We start from the raw sequence: 17,232 nt of genomic DNA on the forward strand, positions 1-17,232 counted from the left end.
GAGCCTAAGCAGTCCCAGAAACCCCGGGTGGGAGAGACAAGTCTGTCTTCAAAACTGGGGCTCCAAAGAAGGGGTGCTCTTGAGCTGTTACGTTCATCCTATAAAACTGATATCAAGGGAAACCCCTGAGCTCTACAGTTCAAGCAGGCTGGCTGTGCAGGTCCCTGCAGGATCCACCTGTCAGCTACAGATTGAAGTTTGCTCATCTCATGCAGGCTAGGCAGTCACTGGAGCTGAACAGGAAACACAAAATCCTGCAAAAAGACACATGAAAAAAAAAAAAAAAAGATAGAGCAGATCAAAGAGGCTCCTGTAGGCTCACTTGCAAAAGAAATAATTGACCGGGGACAGCAGAGAGCAGGGAGGAGGAGGTACTGAAAATAGTGATCAGATCAAATTTAATGTGGATAAATGTAAGGTGATGCACATTGGAAAGAATAACCCAAATCATAGTTATCAGATGTTAGGATCCACCTTGGGGATTAGCGCCCAAGAAAAAGATCTGGGTGTCATTGTACACAATACGATGAAACCTTCCGCCAAATGTGTAGTGTGGTAGCCATAAAAGCAAACAAGATTTTTATTTATTTATTACACTTACTAGTCGTTAAGCCCGTTACATTAACGGGTGCTAGAATTTATGTCTGTCTGTATTTTTATTTCTGTCTCTTTCCTCCCTCCATTTCCCTGTGTAGCGCTGTCTCTGCTTTCTTCCTCAGTCTGCACTCTCAAGCTGTAACATTACTGCTTAGCTTTTTCTCCCTGCAAGCATCTCTGCTCTAGCCCCCTGTCCTTCTGTGACTGTCTGTGTGTCTCTCTCTACTTGTGCACTGTTTGTTTGTTTTTTTTCAATCTCTCTTTAGCTCCTGATCCCCTCTCACTGACCCTTGCCGACTGCATGTAATTCCGGTTAGGTTTCCATGGCAACCCTGCTCGTGGGTCTGTTCGGTAGGGCCGTTTTTTCGGGTCTGCCGGCGCCGGGTGGGGAAGAGTCCTGGCTCCTTTTTTGGTTTGGGCGCGTGCAGAGGGGCTCAACAGCGCACAACCACCTTTCCTTCCCTCCCTCCATCAGGTGCAGTGCAGCTCCACCAATGTTAAAAGCAGCCGCATCGAAATCAGAGGCCTGCCACTGCCGTAGCACGTTCCCCTCTGCCTTGGTCCCGCCCCTTCTCTGACATATGGGACCGCGGCAGAGGGAACGTGTTACGGTGGCGGCAGGACTCCAATTTCAAAGCAGCTGCTTTTAACATAGGTGTAGCTGAACTGTACCTGATGGAGGAAGGGAAGGAACGGTGGGGCAAATTTTGTCAATGGCAGTCCTTGTGCGGTTCGAGAGAGGGGGGGGGGGTGGAGTCGGCGACTTGCAGCTTCGCGTGCCTCCCATCCCCCCTTCCCTCCGGCTCCGCCGCCGATAGTCTCCACCTGCATTGCCCCTGGCGCAGCACTCACCGGCCCGTCGGGCGGGGAACGGAGGAACAGGTTCAGGGCTGCCAGGGGGGGAGGAGTGAGTCCGGCTGAGACTGGCAGGAAGAGGAAGGCGGAGCAGGTGAGCCGGCACCGAAAAAAACTTTAAAGAGCCAGCCAGACCGTGAGTGCGAGCTGTTGTAAGTTTGCATGTGCACTCTTGCCGGCCACGGACATACGGATCACGGAAGCACGCGGATTAGAGTGCGCATGCGCCGCCTACGGTTTTATTATATAGATAGCCTGTATATTTGACATCTATGCAGATAACAATATGTACATAATATTAGGAATTATTTTTTTTTTAAAAGAGATGGTTAACAAGACTGTTATAATGCCTCTGCATCGCTTCAAAGTGTGACCTCACCTGGAGTATTGCGTTCAATTCTGGTCACCTTATCTCAACATATAGCAGAACTAGAAAAGGTTCAAAGAAGAGTGACCAAGATGACAAAGGGGATGGAATTCCTTTCGTTAGAAGAAAGAATAAAAAGGTTAGGCCTCTTTAGCTTGGAAAAGAGACAGCTGAGGGGGAGATATGATTGAAGTCTACAAAATCCTAAGTGATATAGAATGGGTAATAATAATAATAATAACTTTATTCTTGTATACCGCATTACCATGGAAGTTCTATGCGGTTAACAGATGAAGAGACTGTACATTTACAGGGAAGTTACAATTTCGTTAATGTTACATTTACATTTTAGACAATACATATTCGGCCAAGTTACCTTTACAAGTAGATCGGGTACAAGTAGATCGGTTTTTTACTCCATTAAAAATTACAAAGACTAGGGGACACTCGAAGTTAAAGAAAATACTTTTTAAAACCAATAGGAGGAAATATTTTTTCACTCACATTAGTTAAGCTTTAAAATGCACTGCCAGAGGTTGTGGTAAGAGCGGATAGCATAGCTGTTTTTAAGAAAGATTTGGACAATTTCCTGGAGAAAAAGTCCATAGTCTGTTATTGAGACAGACATGGAGGAGCCATTGCTTGCCCTGGTGAGCATGGAATGTTGCTACTCTTTGGATTTTTTCCAGGGACTAGTGAGGACGGGCTACTGAGCTAGATGGATCATTGGTTTGACCCAGTAAAGCTATTCTTATCTCCTGCAACGGACTCACGGGAGGGGATCAAGACCTTTGGTTCAGCATACCATCCCCATTGCACTGGAAAGATGTAATATGTTCTTATACTTAGTTTTGTTCATTAGTACAAACTGCTAGGGAATCTCAGAGTTGGATTAAAAAAAAATCCCCACAGGTAGTAGCAGTATTGTGATCTACTCTCTCTGTTGAGGATAAAGTCAGTCCCTAAATGTAACAAATGCCTGACATGGTCATATTTCAGGCTATGCCTGTATCAGGGGCATGAGTTCACATTTAGAGGAAGCATTCGACAATAAATTCTAACTTATTGAACGTGGTACGAGAGTCCTTTCCCATTATTAATGGTGTGTTCTTCCTTTGTTTGCTGGGTTTATTATGTGGCCATTTTACTAAAACCACGGAAAAAAGTGGCCAGCACTGTTTTTAGTGTGTGGGTTTCGAATGAACTGAGGCCTCTTTTTAACATGGCTGTAAGATGGCCAATAGTACCTGTTTTCTTATTAATGGCCATGCACAAATTGCAAAATTAGTGCATGGCCATTAGCATGTAAGCCCTCAATATCACCTATTTAAAAGACGTTAAAGGCCTATGCCAATGCCCATGTGCAAACTGATTAGGGCAGGGCACACCTACTCCCTGCTCCCAAACATGCCCCCTACACTAAAGAATAAGATGTATTTAGTGCTTAGGTGGTATGCACTGAACCCACAAGTTAGTGTATGGCTCCTGAGCATGGTCCGCTTAGAGAATGATACAGGGCCAAATTTTTCCCTGTTCCCGTGGGAACTCATTTTCCTGTCCCTTTCCGGAGAGCTCTTTTCCTGTTCCCGCCCTATTCCTGCAAGCTCTGTCCTCATCTGCACAAGCCTCAAATACTTTCAAATCGTAAGTCTTCAAGGCTTGTACGGTTAAGGCAGAGCTTACAGGAATGGAGCAGGGACATGGACAGCGACAGTAACAGCAACAAAAATTGTGGAGATGGGACGGGGAAATTGAGTTCTTGCAATGAAGGGGACAAATATGTCCCCGTGTCATTCTCTAGGCCTTCTAGAGCTGTTTTTAGGTAAGCCAGCTTTAATGCTTACTGCTGCTTAATAAAAACGTACCCTTTACTTGTTAACTGGTGTGATCTGTCCTCAGAAGTGGCGATATACCAAACATTTAAACAAACTTAAAGAATTGTAACAAAGATCAAAAGAACAAATCCATCAACTTCTCTTTGTGACACCTTTTCAAATCCTGGCTTTTTTTTTTTTTTTTTTTGAAAGAAAAACCAAAAGCCTAAAAATATAGCTTCTTTTTATTTTCAGCCCCTTATCTACTCAGGTAATGTTGGGCATAAGGATTTTGGTGTCAAAAAGGGAAACCAATGGGTTCGTGCTACCAAAAATTACATTTGCTGACAATAGAGAGCCGAGTGCTTTTCAAATTTGGCTGTCTCTTTTACAAAGCACTACATACCTTATGAATCAGTTCATATTTGTCAGACCTGGATGATCTACACATCAATCATTCTTCACCTTCCCTTCAGTCAAAGGAAGCACTCAAAAAAATTTATCAACAGACTCCTGCCTCACCAAGCTGCCATCAAAGACCCTGAATGGAATCCACTGGTCAGAGCATCTGCTTCCTACATGCACTTCAGAAAGCTCCTAAAAACGCACCTCTTCTCCTAACTCAGCAATCCACCCTAAAACCCCCAGGGTAAGTCTTCCACCACTCCCGTTCCTTCAGTCCCATGTTGTAAGCTCTCGAAAAATGACCGTCCTACCTCTTTGTTTACCTCCCTCTTGAAAAGATTGTTTGTCTTACCTCGCTGTGAAACTTTTTCATCTGTCTGCATACTCATGTAAATCGCTGATGCTACTCAGCCTGCCTCTTTTGTAAACCGCCTCAAACTGAAAGGCTTTTGCGGTATATAAAGATTTATGTTATGTTATTCTCTTAGGTGTCAATCCTTCTGTTACACTTTCAGTAAATTAGAATTATTTGTTGAATGTTACCTCTAGAGGCATGTGTTTACACCCCTGAAGCAGGTGTATGCTGAAATGTCACCACTGGATGACTATTTACATCTAGCGCTATACAATTTATTGAACATATTGTCAATTACCATAGTGCTGCTATGTTTTTTTATAATCCAATTCTACAAGTGTCTATCATTAGATTCTTGCCTCTATCTTATATTGTTACAACGTTCTGCTAGCCATAAAATTGTGATTCTAGCCCAAGGCTGTAATTTCTTTGCAGTCACTGGGCTTTTACCAATTAGGAGTTACCTTGAGGATCCAGGTTTCAGGCCCAGCATGTCCCAACTGTCTTTGCTATTGCGGATCCTCCAGATGGAATCTGCTTGCTCTTTGGTGAAACCAATATTAATGGATGACATAGGCCGTTTCCCACCATTCTCACATAAATCAATAATGGTAGAATAAAACATCTGGAAAATGGATAAAAATACCAGAGGTCTAACATTTTTTAAAATATATTTTTACATTTGTTTTACCTTACTCAAAGAAAGAAAAAAAAGTTGCTCACTTGCAACAGCAGAATGTATCAAGTACAGGATGTCAGGTGTTTGATCCCCACCCCTTGTGGCACATATCCACAGACTGCTTAACACCCTCCCCCCTCCCCCAGCTTACTCTGTCTTCCCAGATTATGTGGCATAAGGAAGAAGCAACTGATTGCACCATCAGACTATGTCTTCCTCCTCTGCTGGCCTAGATCCAACTACTTATCGCAAACTGTGTGCCGCAGCAGATTCCAGGTGTGCCCTAATGAGGAAAGGCATGGGCTGACTGCTTATAAAACATGCCTTTCATGGCGAAAGGCACGTCCTATAGGCAGTCAGCCGGCGCTGATGACTCTTCTCCTCACTGGTATCTCTCCTCCTCTCCCCGCACCTCCCCTCCTCCAGGATCCCCCACTGAAGTAATGGGTTCAGGGTCGCTGCCAGATGGGCCTTGGCCCATGCACAGACGTCAACGTGATGACATCACACATGCACGTGATGCTATCGCGTTGATGTCTGCGCACTTCCGGGTGCCTTCCGGCCAAAAAGTTTGTGGGACACTGGCTTATATGAATGTACCTAGTCCCATATGGTTGAAATAAGCAGCTGGGCCCAGTTCAGAAGATAAAGTGGCCTGATATGTACCTACTTGCTTTCTTCTTATGGTACACCAAATGGGACGAAGATATAATAAGGTGGAGGAAACTCATGCAGAGGAGCTTCTGAAGAGAAGATGGAGCTCTGAACAAACAGGACTGTATTCCATGGAAGGGGAGACCAGAGCAAGCTAGACAGTGTGAACCCTGGAAGACCAGAGCAAGTTGACTATGAGGACAGATGGACGAACACATACACAAAATCAGTTTCAGACTCTGTTCCATTTGCTGCGCTGTATGTCTAGAATAGACTTCCTGAGTCAGTACATCTTGTTTTTTCTCTAGTCCTATTTAAAATCTAGGCTAAAATACCCACCCTTTTGAGGCATCCTTCCTTCCGATCTTCATGGAAGAGGAGGGGTCCAGGTGGCTATCAAGGGAGCGGGATTACAATCCACTACTCTGGCCAGATTATCGAGACCCTTGCCAAACAGCAATTGCTCTTTTAAGGGGAGTTTACTCAATGTTGCCTTAGAAGCTAAATCTCCCATTGCCCACCCACCCATTGCCTGATCCAGGGCATTCTGCAGATGGAGGTGTATGCTGAGACCTTTCTCAAAGCCCTAAAAAGGTCATACAATGTATCTGCTATGTAATCAACTCCCACCAGAAGGAACCGGGGGTCACTGCTGTTATCTGGGTCTCCTGCCCGGCTGAGCTTTGAATGGCATGTTCGAGTAACAAATGATGCCACTTCTGCTGCTTTTAGGCCTAGCACCATGACTTCAAATTATTTTTTAATGACAAAGTCCAGTCTGCAGTCCTGGGAGTCCTTCAAAACCGCTCCACCTTCACTGGGAAGGGAGGTATATTTAGTAACTTGCGCCATTAGGGAATCCACTTTTGGAATATTAAACAGCTGCTGGAACTTGACATCCATTGAGTAGAGCCTTGTCAAAAGACTTGGCTACTCTCATGGACCTCCCAGTGGTCAGTTAGTATCCTGGTAATGTCTGGATGTGAGGGAAAGCAAGTTGCCTGCGCCTTTTTGCTGCTCATGAGCGAGCACTGCGTAGCAGATATCTGGGGTGGCTTCAGTTTTAATTCCTGGAGGGATCCTCTAATGATTCCCTGCAGAGTGGATGGCTTGAATAGCCTGTGCACCTAAGGTCCAAGGCTGCCATCTGATCATCAAGCTGAGATGCTGAATCTCCAAGCGTGGAGGACCCCGACTGAGAATGCAGAGGCATGGACTCTGAACCATTTTTGTCTGAATAGGTCCATGACACTTGAGAACCCTTCGCCCTTCGTAGGAAAAAGTCCAGGTGCCACTCTTGTCAAGACCCTGCGGGGGCCAGGCCAGCTTCTGTTGCTTAAAAAATGCTTCATAGATCATAAGTATGATTTGGGAGCAAAGCACTGCCCAGATTGCCCAGAGGGACCTGGCAGGACCTTCTGGGGTTTGTCTACCAGCACATGGCTGCACTCCACCAGGGACCCAAACTCTCCATTTTTCTGACTCCAGCATGAATTTCTGGTCCAGGAAACATTCCATATGGGTTCCAATCTACCCAGAAGCATGAGAAAGAGAGAAGCCCAAAGCTCCTGCCCCCCCCCCACCATGTGCTATATTGAATATGGAACAATGAACCCTCTTGGACAGGCATCTGTTGCAAATCTGATACGAATCAAAGGATCTCCACCCGAGTCCATCTATGCTCTTTTAAATAAAAAATGAAGAGTTTTGAGGCAGATACAGGCTTTTAAAAATCGGAAAATCCAAGATGGCTGCTGTGATAGCAATATTGATTTTTAAACCTAAGATATCAGCTAACTAATGTACTTAAAAAGTGCACTATATAGTCAAACTTACAATTTATAGCTGAAAAACTTTCTAAACATGGCGGGCATCAACGCTGCTCCAACGAACAGGAATGAAACAATGCTCTGCCCCTCCTGCATCATAAAGACAAGGGATGAATTTGATAGGCTAACATGACTCTCCCTAGCAACTATTAAACAGACTGGCATCTTAAGTTAACAACATCCAGTCTAATTCTGCATTGAGTCCGCTGGGTTCAAGAGTGTGGAGATAAAAAAAAATCCACCTCTGTTCGTTATAGTTAATCAGGGATTCAATATCACCACCCTCCCACCCTATTATAATCTCTTCCAGAATCCTCCATTTAAAATCCATGGGCTGATGTTGTGCTACGTCCCAGTGGGATACCAAAGGAGCTAAAGGAGTTTTATTTTTTAACCTGGATTTATGTTCAGTGAGCCTAGTTTTAATTCTCATTAAAGATCTGCCCACATATAACTTGTCACATGGGCAGATGATGATATAAATCACTGCTTTCGTAGAGTAGTTCTAGAAACCACAAAGCGATTTTGAGAAGGAACCAACCAATGTAAGCCCTCTATCGTAGAGTCACACCACTCACAGTTACCACATTTAGTATGGCCTTTCAGAGGTGTGTCCATCACATTATAATCTAATCTTTTATATAACATTTAACCTATGGTTTTACCTCTGTGATAAGCAAACATCGGAGGGACTCTTAATTCTTCATTTATTTGTAGAATGGACCAGTTTTTAAGAATGATGTTTTGCCACTTTCTAGTAGAGGTGGCAAAAGGAAACACCACCACCATTCTATCCTCTTGAGTTGTAGTACCATATTGTAACAAAAGGTCCCTGTTAGCAAGTTTGGCCCTCAAGTACGCCTGTCTTATCATTAGTTCAGCTTAGCCTCACTCCCTAAACTTTTGCATCATGCGATTAGTTTGAAATTTAAAATCACTAATCGAAGCACAGGTTCTAAGGAGCCTTAAAAATTGGCTCACAGGTAAACTATGTTTAAGATGTTCAGGGTAGAAGCTCTCATAGTGTAAATATGAGTTGCGTGTTGTGGGCTTTTGGTATAATGTTGTACAAAGTTTGGTCTCTTGATGAAAGATATGAACATCCAAAAAGTCTAACCATTGCTGATGGTATGTAATGGCAAATTTCAGGTAAATAGTCAGAGAATTCATCCATGAAAAAAACTGTAATAACTCTTCCTCAGTCCCAACCCAGATGAAAATGATGTCATGCAGATAACGTCTCCAAAAAGTAATCTTCTGGAAATAAGTGGAGGAATAGATAAAACGTTCTTCAAAGTCTGCCACTACCAAGGTGGCCACAGAGGGAGTCAACGTGGCCCCCATTGCTACTCCCTGAGTCTGCTGAAAAAATTATTTTTGAAAAAAGAAGTAATTTTTGTTGATAACTAAATGTGCCAAGTCCATCAGAAATTCAGTTGAAATATGTTGAGGCATCTCCCTTTCTGTTAACACCTTATAAATAGCCAATGATGCCAGATCTTGAGGTATCATAGTACATAGGAAAACAATATCAAAAGATATTAAAAAAGCTTGATAGGGAAATTCTAGATTTGCAAGCAATTGTAACAAATGAGTAGTGTCTTGCAGAAATGATTTTACTTTTCTCACAGCTGTTTTCAAAAAACATCTATAAATTGGGAATGGGGTTCCAATACTGAATTTCTCATGGCTACTATCGGTCTTCCAGGTGGAGACTGCAGATCTTTATGGACCTTGGGAAGAAAGTAAATTCTAGGAGCGACTGGAAACGCAGGATACAAAAAGGATCTCTCTTTGAAGTCAGCATCCCAATCTTAAACATTTCCTCCATTCTTTGTTTGATTATTAACTGCAATTCAGGAAGCATAGAAACATAGAAACATAGAAAAAAGCAGCAGAAAAGGGCTATAGCCCACCAAGTCTGCCCATTCCAAGTATCCCCTCCCCTGAATTTACTCCCTTAAAGATCCCACGTGAGTATCCCATTTTCTCTTAAAATCTGTCACGCTGCTGGCCTTTTTCACCTGGAGTGGGAGTCTGTTCCAATGATCCACTACTCTTTCGGTGAAGAAGTACCATGAAACTTCCCTCCCCTGATTTTCAGCGGATGCCCTCTGGTGGTCGAGGGTCCCATGAGCCAGAAGATATCATCTTCTGACTCAATGCGTCCAGTGATGTACTTATATGTTTCAATCATATCTCCCCGTTCTCTTCTTTCCTCAAGTGAATACAGCCGCAATTTTTTTAATCTTTCTTCATACATGAGATCCTTGAGCCCCAAGACCATCCTGGTGGCCGTTTGCTGAACTGACTCGATCCTCAGCACGTCCTTTTGGTAGTGTGGTCTCCAAAACTGAACACAGTACTCCAAGTGAGGCCTCACCATGGCTCTGTACAATGGCATCATAACTTCAGGTCTCCTGCTGACGAAACCTCTGCGGATACACCCCATCATTTGTCTTGCCCTGGAGGAAGCCTTCTCCACTTGATTGGCAACCTTCATGTCCTCACTAATGATCACCCCTAGGTCGCGTTCCGCGACCTAGCCAAGGTCTCACCATTTAGTACATAAGTTCTACGCGGGTTTCTCTTACCCAGGTGCATTCTCTTGCATTTTTTAGCATTGAAGCCTAGCTGCCAAGTAGATGACCATTGTTCCAGCAACAGTAGGTCGTGTGTCATATTATCAGGTAATAAGCTTTTGCCTACTATGTTGCAAAGTTTGGCGTCGTCGGCGAACAGTGATACCCTTCCTCTAAGTCCTTGCGTTATATCCCTTATGAATAAGTTAAATAGAATCGGGCCCAGGACCGAGCCCTGCGGCACTCCACTGATCACGTCCGATGCTTCAGATGGGGTACCGTTCACCACCACCTTCTGAAGTCTACCGCTCAGCCAATCCCCAACCCATGTAGTTAGAGTGTCTCCTAATCCTATCGATTTCAGCTTGTTCAGTAATCTTCGATGAGGGACGCTATCAAATGCTTTACTGAAGTCCAAATATACCACGTCCAGTGACTCTCCGGCGTCCAGTTGTCTAGTAACCCAGTCAAAAAAGCTAATCAGATTAGATTGGCAGGATCTACCCTGGGTGAACCCGTGTTGGTGTGGATCACGCAGTTTTTCTTCGTCTAGGATTGTGTCAAGATTCTGTTTGATCAGTGTTTCCATGAGTTTACACACTATAGACGTGAGACTCACTGGTCTGTAGTTTGCTGTCTCTGTCCTGCAGCCCTTTTTGTGGAGTGGGATTACGTTGGCGGTTTTCCAGTCCAAGGGGACCCTTCCTGTGCTTAGGGAAAGATTGAAAAGAACAGATAATGGTTCTGCCAGGACTTCATGGGTCAGCTGCAGATAAGCTATATTGTCCATAAGTTGACGATTGACTTCTGAAATGTATTGATCAGACATTTGAATTGTAGTAATACCCCCTTTGTCAGCACGTAAAATTATAAGATCATGATTGTCTCTCAATTCTAGCAATCCTTGATACTCATTTTTTGAAATATTGAATGAGATCTTATAAGATTGCTTTTCGATTGCCTCTACATCTTTCAGCACTGTCAATTGAAAGGTATAGATCATAGGAGCCATTGATCCAGGGGGATACCAGCGTAAATGATTGGATTTAATGGAAATGTCCATCCCAATTGGGTTATGTTGGAAAAAATGACATAATTGTATCTTCTGCACCAATTGAAAAAATGCAATACGGTGTTTAAAAGCATCACATCTGCGTCAGCAGCTTGCTATTCCTGGTGTTAGCTTTTTCTGAACCAGGACTTTGAAAAAAGATAAGTTCAATTCATTTTTCAAAGTATTTATTAAGTACTTATTAAACAAGGTGCTAATGATTAATTAAATATAGAGATAAACTATAAGCTACAAAAATTATAAAAAGTAATAAAGTGGTACATGAGCTTATGAGGAAGCACCAGCGGCAAACTAACCCCTTGAACTAATACTTTATGTATTTGGGGTGCCGCTTCTGATGGCTCAGGACGCACCACTAGAGAAATTGTTGTGAAGGATCTTTGCAACATATATGTGGATGATTTGCTAGGAAGTTCTTCTTTACCCAACGTGTGGTGGACACCTGGAATGCACTTCCAGAGGACGTAATAGGGCATAGTACGGTACTTGGGTTTAAGAAAGGATTGGACAATTTCCTGCTGGAAAAGGGGATAGAAGGGTATAGATAGAGAATTACTACACAGGTCCTGGACCTGTTGGGCTGCCGCGTGAGCAGGCTGCTGGGCGCGATGGACCTCAGGTCTGACCCAGCGGAGGCATTACTTATGTTCTTAGTTGATGATTCTGGTTTAATTGCAAATCTTTAGTAAGAATTTTCAGTTGGTTTAATCGAGTGATAGCAATATTAGCATCTAAAACGGCCCATAGAGGCAAAAATAAAACACCACAAATACAGGGAAGGGCTTTTTTGGGGAGGGGAGGGGCCCTGTCTCTAGCATCAGAAATCTTCAAAATTAACTTTTAAAGAATCCTTTCTCCAATTTTCCCATAGGTTGTAACAGCTTTACTCACAGTGCCACGCTGGATGCTGGGAGCTGCTAACAGTGAACTTCTAGGCAGGGGTATGAGAAGATTTCTGCCTCAGAAAAGCCTGGACTCTCAGACCCGCACTAGAGCCTACATGATGCTGTGGGGGGAGGAATGAAATCGGCCCAAATACTGGTAAAATCCTGCCATGGAAGCCGCACAGCCTGCGCTCAAGCCCACTGTGGACAAAATCAGTGGTGACCCTGATCCCAAGGGAACGGTTCCTGAGCTTCCAGACTGTTAATGCAGGATGGCCACACAGGAATTATGCAAAGCATGTGCCTGTGGGCTACAGACCTCTGCCCTGAGGGTCTGTATCTTCTTGCAGCCAGAGCTATCTCGGGGGAACCGAGAGCCTCTGCAGCACTAAAAGCCTTGCTTACAGGAGAAAAACCTGAAAATAAGAAAATAAATGTGAACAGAACAGAGAAGCTCCTGCAACTTCACTGTAGAGAGTAAGACTGAGGAAATCTAGCACAGCCCAGTGAGAGGAGGAAGAGCTAAAGAATATGTAAATTAGGCTCACTAGAGACTTCGTGGTAAAGAGGGTAAATACCCACTGGTTAAGACTGATATTCCTGTTGCACTAGAAGTGCAAATTACATAGCATGTAAATGCAAAGGGGGTTTTCATATGAGCATGCCCAGGGTAGGATTAATTCTTCGAGGGCGCCTAGGAATACAAGTACACTGGGCCCCCCGGGCCTGCCCTGCCCACACCCCGCCCCCATTTACCTGTTTTCTTCTTTACTTCTTTATTTCCACTTATATTTCTTTTTTTAAAATTCAAAACAAACAAAGATTAGCAAACCAGTGCACAGTTTTTCTTCTATGCAACCCCCAAACATCTCTGAACAAATCCCCCTTCCCACTTACTTACCAAGGACTTTAACTCTGAACCCTTTCCATGCATATATAAAAGTGTTCAAATATATTGTAAAGCAGTAATACTATCCAAAATATAAATCTATATTAATAATAACCAAGTTTACAATGCCTAACTGCCTCACTCTACATCAACCAACTGTAACCCATATGTATGTATAAACAACCAAATTTGTAACTCCTCTAGTATGTTACATTCCATGTATGTTAACTTGCAATTAAACAACAAGGCAAGCAACATGAAATAAAAGAAGATTGGCAGAAAATAAGGAGATTCAAGTCAGGTTTATTCAAGGTGTTCCCAAGAACCATGCCCAATGCATTTCGCCAAACAAGGCTAGTCAACGCTAACAAAAAAACCATGTCTTTCATACAAACAGAACACAGAAAACACCTTTGTCTAGTATGGAATATGTAACTAACCTCTCCCCCTTTTACAAAACTGTAGTATGATTTTTAGCCACGGTGGTAACAGCTCAGATGCTCATAGACCACGGCCGGTGCTAAAAAATGCTCTACAGCTTTGTAAAAGGGAGGATAAAATAGAAATACAAAGACAAAGGTTAAATTGAACCACCAAGAAGCTGGACCAAGAATGCAACACCACAGAAACAGCGATGCATGTCCCCTAAAGCAAAAAATAAAAAATAAATAGAATTTTTTTTTGCTACCTTTGTCTTCTCTGGTTTCTGCTCTCCTCATTTTCTTGTCACTCTCTTCCTTTCATCTTTCCTTCTATGCCACTTCCAGAAACTGAATTCCTCCTCCTTCCATCTTTCCCTTCACCCCCATTGGTCTGGCATCCATCTTCTTCCATCCCCTCCTCCAATGATCTGGCATCTCTCTCCTCTTCTTCCCTTACCTCTCCCACACCCACACCGTCTGGCATTTCACTCTCTCATCTCTCTTCCACCACTTCCATCATCATCTGCCCCCTTTCTTTCCCTCCAACCTATATCCATCCAGTATCCTTCCCACTTGTTTTCCCCCTTTCCCTGCACAACAATTCCATCAACATTAGCTCCCTTTCTTTCCCTCCAACCCAATTCTATCCAGTATCCTTCCCCCTTATGTCTTCCCCCTTTCCCTGCACAATTCCATCAGAATCTGCCCCCTTTCTTTCCCTCCAACCCAATTCCATCCAGTATCATTCCCCCTTATGTCTCCCCTTTTCCCTGCACACCAATTCCATCAACATTAGCCCCCTTTATTTCCCTCCAACACAATTCTATCCAGTTTCCTTCCCCCTTATGTCTTTCCCTCATTCCCTGCACAATTCCATCAGCATCTGCCCCTTTTCTCTCCCTCCACCACCCTTTCCACACAGCAACAGCAACGGGCCTCCCCTAAAGCAACGGGCCTTCACCCGGCATCGACGATGACAACAACACCGCCCCTCCTGACATCAATGGACAGCAACGTGGCCTCTCCCCGGCATCAACGTTAATGCAGCTGGCTTAGCTCCATGAAGATCCTGCGATGACTGTGTCTGCTGGAAGAAGTGACGTCAGAGGGGGATGGACCGGCAGATGCAGTCATCGCGGGACCTTTTTGGAGATGCGTTGGACACGTTGCCATTGATGCTGGCGGTTGGCTGTGCTGCCGTCTGTCGATGCCGGGGGGGGGGGGGGGGGCCAGGCCGGCATTGTTGTCATTGGGTGGGGGCCCATTGCTGTCTGAAAATAAAATGGCATGGTACGTTGTCCTTCAGTGGGCCACCCTATTTCGGGCCCTAGGCACGTGCCTACTGGGCCTATTCATTAATCCGGCCCTGAGCATGCCCCCTTATTTACATGTGTACCTTACATAATATTGACATTTGAACACAACCCTGCTTTGGCCCCATCAAATCCTCTTCATAGTAAAGAAGTTTTGCTATCTCCCATTTCTTTTTTAATAGAATGTATTGCTTAGGCCAGTCCCTTGCCAAGCATGGGTCTGTGGTTCAATCCCAAAACTACTCCTCTTCCTGGGTAATGTGGGCTGAGGTACAGCTGAAAGTGTGTGTTCACAATAGCCCTAGAAGGGATGGATAAATTATTACTGTTTAATAGCACCACTTGGCAACTGTGTAGATAATGCAGGATATAACATTTAAAATACATTCACTGAAAATCCTTGGTTTTGAATCCGTGATGTCCAAGTCCTAGACTCTACCCTTCACTGAGGCAGAACTGAACATGGTTGATTAAAGAAAGTTGTGAAGCAGGGGCAGTGTTCTGAGCCCTCAGGCAATAAGGGCCTACTAAAAGTGATTAAATTAGATGGAAGCTAGTGGAAAGTGAGCCCCTTACTGCCGTTGGTCCTCAAGCACTGCCCTATTGTTCCGATGGTCAGTCCATCCCTGCCACGAAGGATGACACATAGAAACATAACAGCAGATAAAGGCCAAATGGCCCATTCAGTCTGCCCATCTACAGCATCCACTATCTCCTCCTTTCCCAAACAGATCCCATGTGCCTGGGAATTCAGACACAGTCTTTTTCCACCACCTATACTGGGAGACTATTCCACGCATCTACCACCTTTTCAGTATTTCCTTAGATTACCCCTAAGCCTACCACCCTTTCAGTAAAAAGTATTTCTTTAGATTACCCCCTGAGCTTATCACCTCTTAACTTCCTATGCCCTCTCATTCCAGAGCTTTCTTTCATATGAAAGAGACTCGCCTCATGCACATTTATGCTATGTAGGCATTTAAATGTCTCCATCATATCTCCCGCTCTCCTGCCTTTCCTCCAAAGTATACATATTTGAGGTCATTAAGGCCTGTCTCCATACATCTTATGATTATGACCAAAGGGAAAAAGGTTTAAAAAAAACAACAACCAAAAACCAACAAAACACAACACGTTAAAAAGCATTATATTCACAATACCTGAAACATCTCATTAATGCCGTCTCCAGTCTGTGCAGAAGTTTCAAAGTACAGAAAGCCTCGGCTTTCAGCCCAGAGCCTGCCTTCGCTTTCATCCACACAGCGATGCTTAGGAGAGTCAATCTGTACAAAATCAGAAAAAGGAAATTAGCCAAAAAAGCTGCAACAGATCTCTTGCACACTGTCATTTCAGAATATTTCAAACAGGGATAGATTTCTGACATTTAGACATGATTGTCACTAAATATTACATTAGTATTTATGGACTGCTAATATGCCCTAGAAGGAGTTCAATGGGATTTACAATTTAGAAGAGCCTGGTCATGTCCAGGATTTACATTATTTCTTTAGGGCCCATGACATAGATATCTTGGTTTGTGTTCATGTAGGTGTATGATTTTGGTATATGGTTTGGAGAGAAGATTACAACACCAGATATGGCCAATCTTGACATTACGGATTCTGGTATCAGTGTCACTTTCCTGGTTTCTGGGGTGATGAGTATGTAGAGAGCTCGATCACCTATTGACATGGGAGAGGTGGTCGGCATACGATTGTCGGTGCGCTTTTGTCCGGCACATTTCTATCACGGTACCTAGATATGCGCAAGTCTTACTCTACAGCCTTTCCAAACCTGTCAGCAAAATAGTGGAATCTTTTACCAGCACAATTAAAGAACGTTCCATCTTAAACCTTCTATTTAGAAAATATCTTACAGCACACACACACATGCGTGCACATGCTACGGCCAACAGAAATCAAATGGTACTGTAACAGAAACACGCCAGACAAAAGCGCACCGACAATCCCACGCAGGACTTATGCGTGCCGCTTAAAACAGTTACTGTTAGCGCCGTGAGTGTGTGTGTGGGAACCCCACCCAGTAAACGTACAAGTGTTCGTGCTTCCGTTGGGGGGTGGAACCCCCCCACAACACTGAAAACTGCTGTTTTGCTTATTTTTTTGGGTATTTGGCAGTTTTTAGCGTAGTGGGTTTCCCCCCACACCCCTCCCCAATAGGAGCGCAAACAAACACTTGTAAGTTGTGTTGAGGGTTCCCCCCACACCCCCTCGCAGCGCTAACAGTAACTGTTTTAAGCCGGCGTGCATAAGTCCTGCACAGGATTGTCAGCGCATTTTTGTCCGGTGCGGGAATGACAGGTCACCCATATCTATACCGTTACCAGCTCTACCTGGAGCTCCCCAATAAAATATAAATTCAATGAACCAATACTATATAACATTTTTCTACTTTGATTTTAACAGGAAAAACTGCACAGGTGAATGATATTTACTGCTTAGTTCTAAATCCTGGGAAGAGCAAAAAAGCATTTTTATTTTCAAGAATTCTAGTA

The 17,232-nt window shown here is 43.8% G+C and overlaps 1 protein-coding gene across 2 annotated transcripts in view; it reads right to left on the reverse strand.

Annotated features, from left to right (window-relative positions):
- DNAJC27 (DnaJ heat shock protein family (Hsp40) member C27) overlaps positions 1 to 17,232 on the reverse strand; it is a 68,239-nt gene that overhangs the window by 14,079 nt on the left and 36,928 nt on the right. For both annotated transcript variants that reach the window (XR_004538783.1, XM_033937687.1), the window contains exons 5-6: positions 15,878 to 16,000; positions 4,858 to 5,018 (exon numbers count right to left, since the gene is read on the reverse strand). Coding sequence is in view for 1 of the 2 variants with exons in the window: in XM_033937687.1 (XP_033793578.1) it covers positions 4,858 to 5,018; positions 15,878 to 16,000 (284 nt within the window). In the remaining variant the exon portion in view is untranslated. The remainder of the gene's footprint in view (positions 1 to 4,857; positions 5,019 to 15,877; positions 16,001 to 17,232) is intronic.

The sequence above is a fragment of the Geotrypetes seraphini genome, chromosome 3 (genome assembly GCF_902459505.1).
Source record: "Geotrypetes seraphini chromosome 3, aGeoSer1.1, whole genome shotgun sequence".
NCBI lineage: Eukaryota > Metazoa > Chordata > Amphibia > Gymnophiona > Dermophiidae > Geotrypetes > Geotrypetes seraphini.